General features: G+C 50.8%; 1 protein-coding gene across 1 annotated transcript in view; it reads right to left on the minus strand.

The window, feature by feature from the left end:
• LOC147087060 (uncharacterized) overlaps positions 1–16,706 on the minus strand; it is a 44,074-nt gene extending 27,368 nt beyond the window's left edge. Inside the window, exons 1-4 of the mRNA XM_085978182.1 lie at positions 16,581–16,706; positions 14,324–14,406; positions 7,031–7,138; positions 1,325–1,461 (exon numbers count right to left, since the gene is read on the minus strand). Coding sequence (XP_085834308.1) covers positions 1,325–1,461; positions 7,031–7,122 — 229 coding nt within the window. The 5' untranslated portion in view covers positions 7,123–7,138; positions 14,324–14,406; positions 16,581–16,706. The remainder of the gene's footprint in view (positions 1–1,324; positions 1,462–7,030; positions 7,139–14,323; positions 14,407–16,580) is intronic.
• Between the last annotated feature and the right edge of the window lie 899 nt (positions 16,707–17,605).

Here is a 17,605-nt window from a genome sequence, read left to right on the forward strand (position 1 = left end):
GGTGGGGTTGAGGGATTGGGGAGAAGGTGGGTAGGTGGGGTTGAGGGATTGGGGAGAAGGTGGGTGGGTGGGGTTGGGGGTTTGGGGAGAAGGTGGGTGGGTGAGGTTGAGGGATTGAGGAGAAGGTGGGTAGGTGGGGTTGGGGGATTGGGGAGAAGGTGGGTAGGTGGGGTAGAGGGATTGGGGAGAAGGTGGGTAGGTGGGGTTGAGGGATTGGGGAGAAGGTGGGTAGGTGGGGTTGGGGGATTGGGGAGAAGGTGGGTAGGTGGGGTAGAGGGATTGGGGAGAAGGTGGGTAGGTGGGGTTGAGGGATTGGGGAGAAGGTGGGTAGATGGGGTTGAGGGATTGGGGAGAAGGTGGGTAGGTGGGGTTGAGGGATTGGGGAGAAGGTGGGTGGGTGAGGTTGAGGGATTGAGGAGAAGGTGGGTAGGTGGGGTTGAGGGATTGGGGAGAAGGTGGGTAGGTGGAGTTGAGGGATTGGGGAGAAGGTGGGTGGGTGAGGTTGAGGGATTGAGGAGAAGGTGGGTGGGTGGGATTGAGGAGAAGGTGGGTGGGTGGGGTGAGGGATTGAGGAGAAGGTGGGTGGGTGGGATTGAGGAGAAGGTGGGTGGGTGGGGTTGAGGGATTGGGGAGAAGGTGGGTAGGTGGGGTTGAGGGATTGGGGAGAAGGTGGGTCGGTGGGGTTGGGGGATTGGGGAGAAGGTGGGTAGGTGGGGTTGAGGGATTGGGGAGAAGGTGGGTAGGTGGGGTTGAGGGATTAGGGAGAAGGTGGGTAGGTGGGATTGGAGAGAAGGTGGGTAGGTGGGGTTGAGGGATTGGGGAGAAGGTGGGTGGGTAGGGTTGAGGGATTGGGGGGAAGGTGGATCGGTGGGGTTGAGGGACTGGGGAGAAGGTGGGTGGGTAGGGTTGAGGGATTGGGGAGAAGGTGGGTGGGTGGGGTTGAGGGATTGGGGAGAAGGTGGGTGGGTAGGGTTGAGGGATTGGGGAGAAGGTGGGTGGGTGGGGTTGAGGGATTGGGGAGAAGGTGGGTAGGTGGGGTTGAGGGATTGGGGAGAAGGTGGGTGGGTGGGGTTGAGGGACTGGGGAGAAGGTGGGTGGGTGGGGTTGAGGGATTGGGGAGAAGGTGGGTAGGTGGGGTTGAGGGATTGGGGAGAAGGTGGGTGGGTGGGGTTGGGGGATTGGGGAGAAGGTGGGTGGGTGGGGTTGAGGGATTAGGGAGAAGGTGGGTAGGTGGGGTTGAGGGATTGGGGAGACAGACAGACTCCTAGACAGACATGCACAGAGAAAGAGAGACGGAGACAACGTTCGGATGTGCTTTCGTTACCAGGATCCGAGTTGAGGTCCTTGCGGCCAAATAACTGCTCCACGTGATTGAGGATGAACTCCACAACAATGGATTGCACCCGGACCTCCATAAAGGCAGCTGTGCCATTGAACCCTGAAGATTCAATGTCCTTTGACCTGGGGGACAAGGGACCAGAGGGTTAAACCGAGCTTTCAGACCAACCCCTTAACCGCCTGCTCGCCTCCTCCGCCATCCCCCCCACCCGCATGGCCCCGCCCCCGCGTGGGAGTCCCGCCACCTCAACGGCCCTCTCCCTCCCTCTTCCTCTCTCCCTCCCTCTCTCCCTCACTCTCCCCCTCCCGCTGCCCCTCCTGAGCACCTTCGCTCTCCCCTCCACTCTCTCCCTCACTCTCCCTCCCTCCCTCGCTCTCCTGCTCCTCTCCCTCCCTCCATCTCTCCTTTGCTCTCCCCCTCCCTCCCTCTCTCCCTCGCTGTGCCCCTTCTCTCTCTCTCCCTCCCTCTCTCCCTCGCTCTCCCCCTCCTCTCTCTCTCTCTCTCCCTTCCTCTCCCCTTCTCTCTCTCCCTTCCTCTCCCCTCCTCTCTCCCCCTCCATCTCCCCTTCTCTCTCTCCCTACCTCTCCCCCGTCTCTCTGCCCCTCGATCTCCCCCTCCTCCTCTCTCCCACCCTCTCCAGCTCCTCTCACTCCCACAATCTTCCTATCCCTCCCTCTCCCTCTCCCTCCATCTCCCTCCCTCTCCTTCCATCTTTTCTTCTCCCTCCCTCTCCCTCTTCCCCCCAGCGAGAAAATTCCAGCTGGATATTCGACTGTGGCATGCTTCGCCAGACACTCAATCCACCCCTCCCCCCGGACTCTCGACCTCCTCACCAGTAGGAATCCACCGACACTCTTCAGGAACTGCCGGCCTGAGTCCAACTGAAACCTACTGCAGCCCCCCACCGACCCCCACCCTGCCCATACGCTCCCACCCAGACCTGCAAACTCAGCACAGGCCAGAGGGGGGAGGGGGGAGAACGGAACCTCTGTGTGTGTTTTTTGTGTGGGGGTGGGGGTGCTCAGTACCAGACACACCAGGGGTCTGTGGGATCAGCTAACTTTGTACAGAGACAGAGAGAGAGAGACAGAGAGACAGAGACAGAGACACAGAGACAGAGACAGAGACAGAGACAGAGACAAAGACAGAGAGAGAGACAGAGAGAGAGAGAGGCAGAGAGAGAGAGACAGACAGAGAGACAGACAGAGAGAGAGACAGACAGAGAGAGCGAGACAGAGAGAGAGAGAGACAGAGAGAGAGACAGAGAGAGAGACAGAGAGAGAGAGAGAGAGACAGACAGAGAGAGACAGAGAGAGAGAGAGACAAGAGAGAGAGAGACAGAGAGAGAGAGAGACAGAGAGAGAGAGAGAGAGACAGAGAGAGAGACAGAGAGAGAGAGACAGAGAGAGAGAGAGACAGAGAGAGAGAGAGACAAGAGAGAGAGAGACAGAGAGAGAGAGAGACAGAGAGAGAGAGAGAGAGACAGAGAGAGAGACAGAGAGAGAGAGAGACAGAGAGAGAGAGACAGAGAGAGAGAGAGACAGAGAGAGAGAGACAGAGAGAGAGACCGGGAGATGCAGGGGGAGCGACAGAGACAGAGGGAGAGACCGGGAGACGCAGGGGGAGTGATAGAGACAGAGAGAGACCGGGAGATGCAGGGGGAGCGATAGAGACAGAGAGAGAGACCAGGAGACGCAGGGGGAGTGATAGAGACAGAGAGAGAGACCGGGAGACGCAGGGGGGAGCGACAGAGACAGAGGGAGAGACCGGGAGACGCAGGGGGAGCGATAGAGACAGAGAGAGAGACCGAGAGACGCAGGGGGAGCGATAGAGACAGAGAGAGAGACCGGGAGACGCAGGGGGAGCGATAGAGACAGAGAGAGAGACCGGGAGATGCAGGGAGAACGATTGTAAGAATTCGCAATAATTTCCAGTTCTGAAGATTCATTTTTCTCTTACTTCGCTGGACCACAGGTGAGCAGGGTGTTCTGACTCCTCAGAAAAGCAACCTAGTTAAGGAGTTTGGGGGAAGGGTGATTTAAGGGAATTGCTAAGATTGTTTAAATAACATTGTAGCCATTGTATCCCTCGTTTTCGCCGTCTGCAACCCCCCGTTATATAGTTTTACTGTGATTACTGTGTTCGTGTGGGATAGTTTGATATTTTGATTATAGTTTCTTTTAGTTAATAAAACTTGATTTTTTTCTCTCATCCAAACTACGTGTCTGTTTTAATATCAATAATTATAAGCCCTGCAGTCAGAACTGGAAGGTGGGGTAGCGATTCGAAACCGTTGTTTTAAAATTGGTTTTATTTGTAAATGGGTCTGAGTGCAGGCAAAGGCTGCAAGACCAGGAAAATTACTTTAAACCAGTTTAAAGAAGCCCCCAAATCCTTACAATGGCGACCGCGGCAGGACTGCAGGCCGTTTTTGATATGATAAGTGGTCTGGATCTAGAGGAAGCATCGGTTATTGTCTTTCTTGCTTTCAGTCTGTGGGCAGCCCTGCGGAAGGTAGTGGCAGTGTGTAAGCTGACCTATCGGGGTACAGGTGGCTGGGCTAGGAAGGGTAAGATGGGAGAGCAGGAGGAGTTTAAAGAGGCCAAGAATCGGGAGTCCCAGCTTGAAAAATGCCAGGCGGAGGTAGAACGCCTCAGAGAGGTGTATGAGGCCAGAGCTAGTGGTATGAGGGTGCGGGAAGAGAATGCACGCCTCACACTAGAGGTCACGAAGTGCCAGGCATTTATAGAGCGCCTTGTGCAGGAAGTCACAGAGGCGAGGGACAGAGAGACGAGGCTACAAGAAGAGAATGCACACCTCACCCAAGAAGCTAGCGAGAGAGAGAGCCAGGCGAGAAACCAGATAGAATTCTTACACGATGGAGACAGAGAGAGAGAGACTGGGAGACATAGAAACATAGAAACTAGGAGCAGGAGTAGGCCATTCGGCCCTTCGAGCCTGCTCCGCCATTCAACGAGATCATGGCTGATCATCCAAACCCTAGCACCCGGTCCCTACACCGACAGCCATCCCACCCAAGCCCTACCCCGTAACCCCACGTATTTAATCCCCCCCTAACACTAAGGGTCAATTTTTATCATGGCCAATCAACCTAACCCGCACATCTTTGGACTGTGGGAGGAAACCGGAGCACCCGGAGGAAACCCACGCAAACACGGGGAGAATGTGCAAACTCCACACAGACAGTCACCCGAGGCCGGATTCGAACCCGGGTCCCTGGCGCTGTGAGGCAACAGTGCTAACCACTATGGCACCGTGCTGGAGGGAGGGAGATGGAGAGAGAGAGAGGGAGACTGGGAGACGGAGGGAGAGCGATAGAGACAGAGAGAGGGAGACTGGGAGACGAGGGAGAGCGTGGGTTTCCTCCGGGTGCTCCGGTTTCCTCCCACAGTCCAAAGATGTGCGGGTTAGGTTGATTGGCTATGATAAATTGACCCTTAGTGTTAGGGGGATTAAATCCGTGGAGTTACGGGGATAGGGTGGGATATGTGTTGGTGTAGGGGTTACGGGGATCGGTGGGATATGTGTCGGTGCAGGCTCGATGGGCCGAAATGGCCTCTATCTGCACTGTGGGGTTTCTGTGATTCTGTGTGATGGAGGGAGGGAGATGGAGACAGAGCGAGGGAGACTGGGAGACGGAGGGAGGGAGATGGAGACAGAGAGAGGGAGACTGGGAGATGGAGCAACCCCCAATGCTATCATTACGAAGCCCTGAAATGCCAAGAGAGGACCATAAAGAAGAATACCCTCAGTCAACTAGTCCTGGGACTCAGTGAAGTAACTACTAACACTACTAACAATAACCAGCCCCAGGACAGTGACATCGTAGCACAGAGAATTCGACCCAACACAATCGTCGCTAAGCAAAAGGAAAAATATCTGTCATATTGGGCAGAAACAACAAAAACCCAAAGCAAACTCAATTGCTACTTGGCCCTAAACGGACAATACAACATGGCTGATTACCTGACCAGGGTAAAGGATAGCAAACTGAGAAAAACCTTGACAATGTACAGACTTAGTGAACATAGCCTGGCGATTGAAAAAGGTAGACACAGGCAGACCCGGCTACCAAGAGAGGACAGGATACGCTCTCACTGCAGTCAGGGAGTGGTGGAGACAGAGATGCACTTCCTCACAGCCTGTGGAAAATATCAGGGCATAAGGGAGAATTTCTACCCAAAATTCACAAAAATATGCCCTGAATTCAGAAATTTGAATGACGACCAAAAACTCCCATACCTACTCGGGGAAGAGAGAAATTGTGTAACCTTAGCGGCACACTACGTTACAGCTTGCCATAAACAGAGGGACAACCACTAAATATAAGAAAAGAGTATATAGAAATTATATGAATGTATATTTATACACTCAGGGATATGTCTGTTTGTACACTGTATGGATAGATCTGTATTTTTGTGTTCAACCATGAATGTTTCTCGATGCTTTGGCAACATAAGATGTACCTTGCCATGCCAATAAAGCGATTTGAATTGAATTGAATTGAATTGAGAGAGAGAGAGACAGAGAGAGGGAAACTGGGAGATGGAGGGAGAGCGATGGAGACAGAGAGAGGGAGGCTGGGAGACGGAGGGAGAGCGATGGAGACAGAGAGAGGGAGACTGGAAGATGGAGGGAGAGCAATGTAGATAGAGAGAGGGAGACTGGGAGATGGAGGGAGAGCGATGCAGACAGAGAGAGGGAGACTGGGAGATGGAGCAACCCCCAATGCTATCATTACGAAGCCCTGAAATGCCAAGAGAGGACCATAAAGAAGAATACCCTCAGTCAACTTGTCCTGGGACTCATTGAAGTAACTACTAACACTACTAACAATAACCAGCCCCAGGACAGTGACAGTGTAACACAAAGAATTCGACCCAACACAATCGTCGCTAAGCAAAAGGAAAAATATCTGTCATATTGGGCAGAAACAACAAAAACCCAAAGCAAACTCAATTGCTACTTGGCCCTAAACAAACAATACAACATGGCTGATTACCGGACCAGGGTAAAGGATAGCAAACTGAGAAAAACCTTGACAATGTACAGACTTAGTGAGCATACCATGGCGATCGAAAAAGGTAGACACAGGCAGACCCGGCTGCCAAGAGAGGACAGGATATGCTCTCACTGCAGTCAGGGAGTGGTGGAGACAGAGATGCACTTCCTCACAGCTTGTAGAAAATATCAGGGCATAAGGGAGAATTTGTACCCAAAATTCACAAAAATATGCCCGGAATTCAGAAATTTGAATGACGACCAAAAACTCCCATACCTACTAGGGGAAGAGAGAAATTGTGTAACACTAGCGGCACACTATGTTACAGCTTGCCATAAACAGAGGGACAACCACTAAATATAAGAAAAGAATATATACAAATTATATGAATGTATATTTATACACTCAGGGATATATCTGTTTATACACTGTATGGATAGATCTGTATTTTTGTGTACAACCATGAATGTTTTTCGATGCTTTGGCAACATAAGATGTACCTTGTCATGCCAATAAGGCGATTTGAATTGAATTGAATTGAATTGGAGGGAGGGAGAGCGATGGAGACAGAGAGAGGGAGACTCGGAGACGGAGGGAGAGCGATGCAGACTGGCGTTTCCCCCGCCCGCTCACGCTGTCCCTGGGTCGGGCGAGGGGGTTACACTAACCTCAGGAGATTTGGGGCCCAGACAATGGCCAGATTGCGAGCATGCATGTTGGTCTCGCCACTGAAGGAAGCCATGAGCAGCAGGTGTCTCATCAAGTACTCCAGCGTCCTGCGTGCGAGGGAGAGAGAGAGAGAGAGAGCACAAGTGGAGATTAACCATTGACCTTTCACCTCTGCGACATGGACTCACTAAAGACCTGATTACCTCGTCACGGAGCACTGATCAGTCTGTAGACTGGATTGAATGCAGCGCCAATTAAATCCAGCGGACTAGAATACAAGGGAGTAGAAGTTATGCTACAGCTATACAAAGCCCTGGTTAGATCACACCTGGAGTACTGTGAACAGTTATGGGCACCAAACCTTAGGAAGGATATATTGCGTAGGTTTACCAGAATGATTATTATTTGAATGGCAATAGATTGGGAGAAGGGGAAGTGCAACGAGACCTGGGTGTTCTTGTGCACCAGTCGCTGAAGGTGAGCATGCAGGTGCAGCAGGCGGTTAAGAAGGCAAATGGTATGTTGGCCTTCGTAGCGAGAGGGTTCGAGTACAGGAACAAGGATGTCTTGCTGCAGTTGTACAGGGCCTTGGTGAGACCGCACCTTGAGTATTGTGTCCAGTTTTGGTCGCCTTATTTGAGGAAGGACGTCTTTGCCATGGAGGGAGTGCAGCGAAGATTCACCAGGCTGATACCTGGGATGGCAGGAATGACGTATGAGGAGAGATTGGGTCGATTGGGCTTATACTCACTGGAGTTTAGAAGATTGAGAGGGGATCTCATCGAAACCTGTAAAATTCTGTCAGTTCTGGACAGACTAGATGCAGGAAGGATGTTCCCGAAGGCCGGGGAGTCCAGAACCAGGGGTCATAGTCTAAGGATAAGGGGTAAGCCATTTAGGACTGAAATGAGGAGGAATTTCTTCACCCAGAGAGTGGTGAACCTGTGGAATTCTCTGCCACAGAGGGCGGTGGAGGCCAGTTCATTAAATATATTCAAGAAAGAGTTGGATATATTTCTTAAGGCTAAAGGGATCAAGGGGTATGGGGAGAAGGCAGGGACAGGGTACTGAATTTGGATGATCAGCCATGATCTCATTGAATGGCGGAGCAGGCTCGAAGGGCTGAATGGCCTACTCCTGCTCCTATCTTCTATGTTTCTATACCCGGACTTCAAGGCCTAGAAATTCAGTATAGCCACTTTTGGGGCGGTAAAGTCGGGCGGCCGCTAAAGTTTGCGCCCGGCGCAAAGTCGAGCCCCCTTCGCCGATATTCAGTTGCATCGCCCTAAGAGGTTGCTGCTGCGCTAAAACAGGCGATGCACGACTATCATTAGGCGCTAAGCCGGCGGCCCGGGGCGCTAACACCGGAAGCTGGGCGCAGGGCAGGGGCGGCGAGCTGCTGATTGACGGCAGACACTCTGGCTCCGGTGAGCTCTTAAAGGGGGAGGGTGGATTTGTTTTTTTGACAGGCCGAGACTAGTGTCTTTGTGTTTTTGGGGAGGGCTTCTCTCCATCAGTTTGTTGTTGTTCCTCCTCCTCCTCCTCCTCTTCCTCTCCTCCTCCTCCTCCTCCTCCTCTTCCTCCTCCTCCTCCTCCTCCTCCTCCTCCCAAAGAAGGAGTGTTGCAAAACGGCTGCCTTTTCTACTGCAGGAGTGCCCTTTAATTTGCGCTCCCCGCGGCCCGCCTCGGCTGTGTACCGTTCCACTTCACAGTCGTTCGGGCCGCCAGGCGCACAATGGGGCGGCGCGAGTGAAGTTCCGGTTGCGGCCGCAAAAAAGGGCGTTGCACGACGAAATGACGTCATGATCTGCGCGCGCAGATGAGCGCGCGCAATGACTTTGCGCCGGCGCTAAAGGTCTACTGAAGTTGGGGCGAGGCACAGATCGCGCTGCGCCCGGGCGCTAAGCGCCTAGCGCTCGAGATCGACTCCTCCTAAGGCGCTAGCGGCTGGCGCAGCCAACTGAATTTCTAGGCCCAAGGGTTAAGTTACACGGAGAGATCACACAATCTAGGGTCGTATTCCCTGGAATTTAGAAGGTTAAGGGCTGATTTATTGGAAGTTTTCTAGATATTAAGAGGAACTGATCGGGTAGATAGAGAGAAACTATTTCCGCTGGTTGGGGATTCTAGGACTAGGGGGCACGGTCTAAAAATTAGAGCCAGACCTTTCAGGAGTGATGTTAGGAAACGCTTCTACACACAAAGGGTGGTGGAAGTTTGGAACTCTCTACCGCAAAGGGCAATTGATGCTGTGGGGATCAATTGTTAATTTTAAATCGGAGATTGATAGATTTCTGTTAACCAAAGATATTGAGGGATATGGGGCAAAGGCGGGTGGATGGAGATGGGTCACAGATCAGCCATGATCTCATAATAATAATCAACTTTTATTGTCATTGTTTGTGCACAAGTGCAGTACAACGAAATGTAGGCTTGCGGCTCCCGAGAGTGTACATTTAGATTAAGACATTTAAACATTCAACATTCATTTGGCTTGTAATACATTAACATAAACATAATAAAGTGCATTGACAGACGTGCAGGCTTTAGAGTTTATTTGTGGAGTTCAGTAGGATGACAGCCCTGGGAAAGAAGCTGTTCCTAAATCTGGTCGTTCGGGTGCGAATGCATCTGTAGCGTCTCCCAGATGGCAGGAGGGCGAACAGACTGTGGCTGGGGTGGGTAGGGTCTTTGATGATGGTCTGTGACCTCTGTAGACAGCGTTTCGGGTAGATGTGCTCTGTGGTCGGTAGCCGGGTGCCGGTAATGCGTTGGGCAGTTTTGACTACCCGCTGCAGGGCTTTCCGAATCGCGGAAGAGGTTTAAAGTGATTGGTAGAAGGATTAGAGGGGAGTTGAGGAGAACCTTATTCACCCAGAGGCTGGTGGGGGTCTGGAACTCACTGCCTGAAAGGGTGGGAGAGGCAGGAACGCTCATCGCATTTAAGAAGTACTTGGATGTGCACTTGAAGTGCCGTAACCTACAGGGCTACGGACCGAGAGCTGGAGAGTGGGATTAGGCTGGGTTCGCTCTTTGTCGGCCGGCATGGACACGATGGGCCGAATGGCCTCCTTCTGTGCCGTAATCCTACTGTGATTCCTTGTATGATAAGAAATAGGAGCATGGAATATAAGAGCAAGGGAGGTTATGATGGAGCTGTACAAAATGCTGGTTAGGCCACAGCTGGAATACTGTGTGCAGTTCTGGTCGCCACACTATAGGAGGGATGTGATTGCATTGGAGAGGGTGCAGAGGAGATTCGCCAGGATGTTACCTGGGCTGGAGCGCTTCAGCTATGAAGAGAGACTGGACAGGCTGGGGTTGTTTTCCTTCAGAGCAGAGAAGGCTGAGAGGGGGGACCTGATTGATGTGTACAAAGAAACATACAAGATAGGAGCAGGAGTAGGCCATTCAGCCCCTCGAGCCTGCTCCGCCATTCAATGAGATCATGGCTGATCATCCAAATTCAGTACCCTGTCCCTGCTTTCTCCCCATATCCCTTGATCCATTTAGCCCTAAGAAATATATCTAACTCCTTCTTGAATATATTTAAATAAGTTGGCCACAACTGCCTTCTGTGGTAGAGAATTCCACAGGTTTGCCACTCTCTGGGTGAAGAAATTTCTCCTCATCTCAGTCCTAAATGGTTTACCCCTTATCCTTAGACTGTGACCCATGGTTCTGGATGCCCCCTCCATCGGGAACATCCTTCCTGCATCTAGTCTGTCTAGTCCTGTTAGAATTTTATAAGTTTCAATGAGATTCCCTCTCATTCTTCTAAACTCTAGCGAATATAAGCCCAATCGACCCAATCTCTCTTCATACGTCATTCCTGCCATCCCAGGTATCAGTCTGGTGAATCTTCGCTGCACTCCCTCCATGGCAAGAACCTCCTTCCTCAGATAAGGCGACCAAAACTGCACACAATACTCAAGGTGCGGTCTTACCAAGACCCTGTGCAACTGCAGTAAGGCATCCTTGCTGCTGTACTCGAATCCTCTCGCTACGAAGGCCAACATACCATTTGCCTTCTTAACCGCCTGCTGCACCTGCATGGTTACCTTCAGCGACTGGTGCACAAGGACACCCAGGTCTCGTTGCACTTCCCCTTCTCCCAATCTATTGCCTTTCAGATAATAATTATGAGGGGCATAGATAGGGTAGATAGAAAGAAACGTTTCCCCTTAGTAGAGGGGTCAATAACCAGGGGGCATAGTTTCAAGGTAAGGGGCAGGAGGTTTAGAGGGAATTTGAAGAAAAACTTTTTCATCCAGAGGGTGGTTGCAATCTGGAACTCACTGCCTGAAAGGGTGGTGGAGGCAGGAACCCTCACAACATTCAAGAAGCATTTAGATGAGCACTTGAAACGCCACAGCATACAAGGCTACGGACCAAGTGCTGGGAAATGGGATTAGAATAGACAGGGCTTGATGGCCGGCGCGGACACGACGGGCCGAAGGGCCTCTTTCTGTGCTGTATAACTCTATGACTCGGCCATTCGGCCCCTCGAGCCTGCTCCGCCATTCAATGAGATCACGGCTGATCTTCTACCTCATTTCTACTTTCCCCATATCCCTCGAGTCCCAAAATCTATCGAACTCAGCCTTGAATAACCTCAACGACTGAGCCTCCACTGGGGCAGAGAATTCCGAAGATTCACCGCCCTCTGAGTGAAGAAACTCCTCCTCATCTCAGTCCTGAATAGCCAACCCCTTATCCTGAGACTGTGACTCCTGGTTCTAGACTCCCCAGCCAGGGGGAAACAGCCTCTCAGCGTCTACCCTGTCGATCCCTTTCAGAATCGTCTATGTTTCAATGAGATCACCTCTCATTCTTCTAAACTCCAGTCAGTGTTATGTTCATTAATAACTAAACATTCTTATTATGAACAGCTAGCTTCTAGCTAGTCATTTATTCAGTACACGTTCTCTAGGTACAGCATCTGTAGAGATTCAGCATGTGTACTTCTGTGTGCAGGCAGCCATCTTGACTACTGCCTTGCGGGTAGCCTAGTGCATCGTGGGTAGTGTAGTCTTAAACACATACAACTAAATATACAGCCCTACGGCTCCATCTAGTGTACCACTCTAGAAGGACATGTTATTGATCATTACATCCCCCTTTCTTTGAGGTTAACAAAATCAATATCAATCAACTTTCAAGAAAAACGATAAAGATGATATCAGTAACACATAAACATTTTCACAACAGTCAATGCATTTTCAATATAGTTTTTCTTTGTACTCAAAGATTATGTCTATCAGGCTTTTTACTACACGTGTGGATCTTCTCAGCACGGGTAAGTCTGATGTGTTTTCATGAGATTGTTCTGGTGGTGAATGACAAGATTCAGTTGCGATGCCTGGGAATTGAGCCCGGGTCAACTGCTGGGAAGGCAGCAGAAGTACACATGCTGAATCACTACAGATGCTGTACCTAGAGAACGTGTACTGAATAAATGACTAGCTAGAAGCTAGCTGTTCATAATAAGAATGTCTCGTTATTAATGAACATAACATGGTACCAGGAGTGGGGCAGTGTAGTCTTAAACACATACAACTAAATATACAGCTCTGTACAGCTCTATGGCTCCATCTAGTGTACCACTCTAGAATGACATGTTATTGATCATTACAGACAGTATCGTCCCAATCTGCTCAATCTCTCCTCATAGGACAATGCCCCCATCCCAGAGATCAAACACAGGCTCGAGGGGCTGAACGGCCTCCCCCTGTTCCGATGTTTATAGGCCAGACACTGAGCTCTCACCCGCTGCGACCCGGGCAGGCAAAGCAACATCGCAGAATTCCGGCGATGGCATCATCCAGGAGCATTGATCCTATCTCCGGTAAACAGGCCCGCCTGGATTCAGTACCACACTAATCCGATTGGTTCCGATGCAGACAATGCGGAGGGGGCTGCAACATGGGGAAGCTGGGTGGGCATGTGTGCTGTGAGGAGGATGCCGAGAAACTCCAGTACGATTTGGACAGGTTGGGCGATTGGGCAGATGCATGGCAGATGCAGTATAATGTGGATAATTGCGAGGTTATCCACTTTGGTGGCAAAAACAGGAAGGCAGTTTATTATCTGAATGGCAATAGGTTGGGAGAAGAGGAAGTGCAACGAGACCTGGGTGTCCTTGTGCACCAGTCGCTGAAGGTAAGCATGCAGGTGCAGCAGGCGGTTAAGAAGGCAAATGGTATGTTGGCCTTCGTAGCAAGAGGGTTCGAGTACAGGAGCAAGGATGTCTTGCAGCAGTTGGACAGGGCCTTGGTGAGACCACACCTTGAGCATTGTGTGCAGTTTTGGTCGCCTTATCTGAGGAAGGATGTTCTTGCCATGGAGGGTGTGCAGCGAAGATTCACCAGACTGATACCTGGGATGGCAGGAATGTCGTATGAGGAGAGATTGGGTCGATTGGGCTTATATTTGCTAGAGTTTAGAAGAATGAGAGGGGATCTCATTGAAACTTATAAAATTCTAACAGGACTAGACAGACTAGATGCAGGAAGGTGTCCGGGCGAGGCTGGTTCTGGACCCAAGTGCACACAGACGAGGTGAGAAGCAGGTATGCAGTCTTAAATAAAAGTTCTTTACTCGAAACACACAGGTAAACAGTTACAAACATAGGAGCTCAAGACAAGCTACCACTAGGCAAACGGCTTGTCAAGACTGAGCACAGAGGGAAGAAACCACAGAACTTAAATACAAGCAAAAACAGGTGAAACCAATAAACCTGATAAAAGGCAGTTAAGTATTAAACAAAGGAGAAACTACGAACAATTAGCAAAGGGAAAAAAACAAGTGAAGGTGCCATCTAGGGGTTACTGAGGGAACTAACCGGCACCCTCACAGAAGGATGTTCCCGATGGTCGGGGAGTCCAGAACCAGGGGTCACAGTCTAAGGATAAGGGGTAAGCCATTTAGGACTGAGATGAGGAGGAATTTCTTCACCCAGAGAGTGGTGAACCTGTGGAATTCTCTACCACACAAGGTGGAGGCCAATTCATTAAATATATTCAAGAGGAGTTGGATATATTTCTTAAGGCTAAAGGGATCAAGGGATATGGGGAGAAGGCAGGGACAGGGTACTGAATTTGGATGATCAGCCATGATCTCATTGAATGGCGGAGCAGGCTCGAGGGGCCGAATGGCCTACTCCTGCTCCTATCTTCTATGTTTCTATGTCTATGTGTCTATGATAAGCCAATGAGACATTTCCAAACCGGCCAATTGGTTAGAAGGCTACTTTCCTCTTGAGGCAACTATTCCGCGGGTTCAGGGCATACCTGAAATGGCCAGAAGGGAGATCGTGCAAAACATTTCGGATTTTCAGAAGCCGATCTTCCTCCAGTTGTGTGTTGACAGCGTCCTGGGAAAGATAAGATATCAAGGAGGAAGGGAGGGTTAACAGGACAGAACTGGAATAACACAGCATCTGGGACAGTGTAGAGGGAGCTTTACTCTGTATCTAACCCCGTGCTGTACCTGCCCCGGGAGTGTTTGATGGGACAGTGTAGAGGGAGCTTTACTCTGTATCTAACCCCGTGCTGTACCTGCCCCGGGAGTGTTTGATGGGACAGTGTAGAGGGAGCTTTACTCTGTATCTAACCTGTGCTGTACCTGCCCTGGGAGTGTTTGATGGGACAGTGTAGAGGGAGCTTTACTCTGTATCTAACCCCGTGCTGTACCTGCCCTGGGAGTGTTTGATGGGACAGTGTAGAGGGAGCTTTACTCTGTATCTAACCTGTGCTGTACCTGCCCTGGGAGTGTTTGATGGGACAGTGTAGAGGGAGCTTTACTCTGTATCTAACCCGTGCTGTACCTGCCCTGGGAGTGTTTGATGGGACAGTGTAGAGGGAGCTTTACTCTGTATCTAACCCCGTGCTGTACCTGCCCTGGGAGTGTTTGATGGGGACAGTGTAGAGGGAGCTTTACTCTGTATCTAACCCCCGTGCTGTACCTGCCCTGGGAGTGTTTGATGGGACAGTGTAGAGGGAGCTTTACTCTGTATCTAACCCGTGCTGTACCTGCCCTGGGCGTGTTTGATGGGACAGTGTAGAGGGAGCTTTACTCTGTATCTAACCCCGTGCTGTACCTGCCCTGGGAGTGTTTGATGGGACAGTGTAGAGGGAGCTTTACTCTGTATCTAACCCCGTGCTGTACCTGCCCTGGGAGTGTTTGATGGGACAGTGTAGAGGGAGCTTTTACTCTGTATCTAACCCCGTGCTGTACCTGCCCTGGGAGTGTTTTGATGGAACAGTGTAGAGGGAGCTTTACTCTGTATCTCACCCCGTGCTGTACCTGCCCTGGGAGTGTTTGATGGGACAGTGTAGAGGGAGCTTTACTCTGTGTCTAACCCGTGCTGTACCTGCCCTGGGAGTGTTGTTTGATGGGACAGTGTAGAGCGAGCTTTACTCTGTATCTAACCCGTGCTGTACCTGCCCTGGGAGTGTTTGATGGGACAGTGCAGAGGGAGCTTTACTCTGTATCTAACCCGTGCTGTACCTGTCCTCGGAGTGTTTGATGGGACAGTGTAGAGGGAGCTTTACTCTGTATCTAACCCCGTGCTGTACCTGCCCTGGGAGTGTTTGATGGGACAGTGTAGAGAGGAGCTTTACTCTGTATCTAACCCATGCTGTACCTGCCCTGGGAGTGTTTGATGGGACAGTGTAGAGGGAGCTTTACTCTGTATCTAACCCCGTGCTGTACCTGCCCTGGGAGTGTTTGATGGGACAGTGTAGAGGGAGCTTTACTCTGTATCTAACCCCATGCTGTACCTGCCCTGGGAGTGTTTGATGGGACAGTGTAGAGGGAGCTTTACTCTGTATCTAACCCCGTGCTGTACCTGCCCTGGGAGTGTTTGATGGGACAGTGTAGAGGGAGCTTTACTCTGTATCTAACCCCGTGCTGTACCTGCCCTGGGAGTGTTTGATGGGGACAGTGTCGAGGGAGCTTTACTCTGTATCTAACCCCGTGTTGTACCTGCCCTGGGAGTGTGTTTGATGGGACAGTGTAGAGGGAGCTTTACTCTGTATCTAACCCCGTGCTGTACCTGCCCTGGGAGTGTTTGATGGGACAGTGTAGAGGGAGCTTTACTCTGTATCTAACCCCGTGCTGTACCTGCCCTGGGAGTGTTTGATGGGACAGTGTAGAGGGAGCTTTACTCTGTATCCAACCCCGTGCTGTACCTGCCCTGGGAGTGTTTGATGGGACAGTGTAGAGGGAGCTTTACTCTGTATCTAACCCGGTGCTGTACCTGCCCTGGGAGTGTTTGATGGGACAGTGTAGAGGGAGCTTTACTCTGTATCTACCCGTGCTGTACCTGCCCTGGGAGTGTTTGATGGGACAGTGTTAGAGGGAGCTTTACTCTGTATCTAACCCGTGCTGTACCTGCCCTGGGAGTGTCTTGATGGGACAGTGTAGAGGGAGCTTTACTCTGTATCCTAACCCGTGCTGTACCTGCCCTGGGAGTGTTTGATGGAACAGTGTAGAGGGAGCTTTACTCTGTATCTAACCCTGCGGAAAAAATGCTATTGTACTTACCGCGAATTTGTCGTAGAGCTAGGTCACATGAGCAAGGGATTGGGTAATTCTCGGAAGTAAGCTTTGCAGAGGGAGCTGACGCAGTGAATGTCCTGTAAATACAGTTCCTTTCTCATTGTCAAATTCCTGCCTGTGAGAGAAGGGAAAGATACTGAATGAAAGGATGTAATGAGTGAGAGAGATAGAAAGTGAGACGGAGAGACAGACAAAGACAGAGACAGAGAGAGAGACAGAGAGAGCGAGAGACAGAGACAGAGAGAGAGACAGAGAGAGACAGAGAGACAGAGAGGGAGAGACAGAGAGAGAGAGAGAGACAGAGAGAGAGAGACAGAGAGAGAGACAGAGAGAGAGAGAGAGGGAGAGAGAGAGAGACAGAGAGAGAGCGAGAGACAGAGAGAGAGACAGAGAGACAGAGAGAGAGAGAGACAAAGAGAGAGAGCGAGAGAGAGAGAGACAGAGAGAGAGAGCGAGAGAGAGAGAGAGCGAGAGAGAGCGAGAGAGACAGAGTGAAAGGCATCAGACCGCTCAGATTTTACCTGAGTTTCTGGATGTTGGACGATATCCCGGAGAGTCGGTAGATTCCATCAACAATTCCGTTTTGCTCGATGAATTCGGTGCAGCTTTTCAGAACCTGAGGGACTGAGTGGTCGGAGAATGAGGTGGGGTCAGATATAGAATGAGAAATAGACAGAGAGAGAGAGAGACAGGGAGAGACAGAGAGAGAGAGACAGAGAGAGAGAGAATGTTGGAAAACTGTACCTTTTTGCTATGTAAGCTTTGGCAATATGGTTCTCTGTAAACTTTCATGCCAATAAAGCATTTGAACTGAACTGAACTGAACTGAGAGACAGAGAAAGCTGGAGAGAGAGACAGAGAAAGCTGGAGAGAGAGAGACAGAAAGCTGGAGAGAGAGACAGAGAAAGCTAGAGAGAGACAGAGAAAGCTGGAGAGAGAGAGACAGAAAGCTGGAGAGAGAGACAGAGAAAGCTAGAGAGAGACAGAGAAAGCTGGAGAGAGAGAGACAG

The sequence above is a fragment of the Somniosus microcephalus genome, unplaced genomic scaffold (assembly GCF_052327205.1).
Source record: "Somniosus microcephalus isolate GS21.2 unplaced genomic scaffold, FLI_Smic_1.0 unresolved_chr6, whole genome shotgun sequence".
NCBI classification, from domain to species: Eukaryota; Metazoa; Chordata; class Chondrichthyes; order Squaliformes; family Somniosidae; genus Somniosus; species Somniosus microcephalus.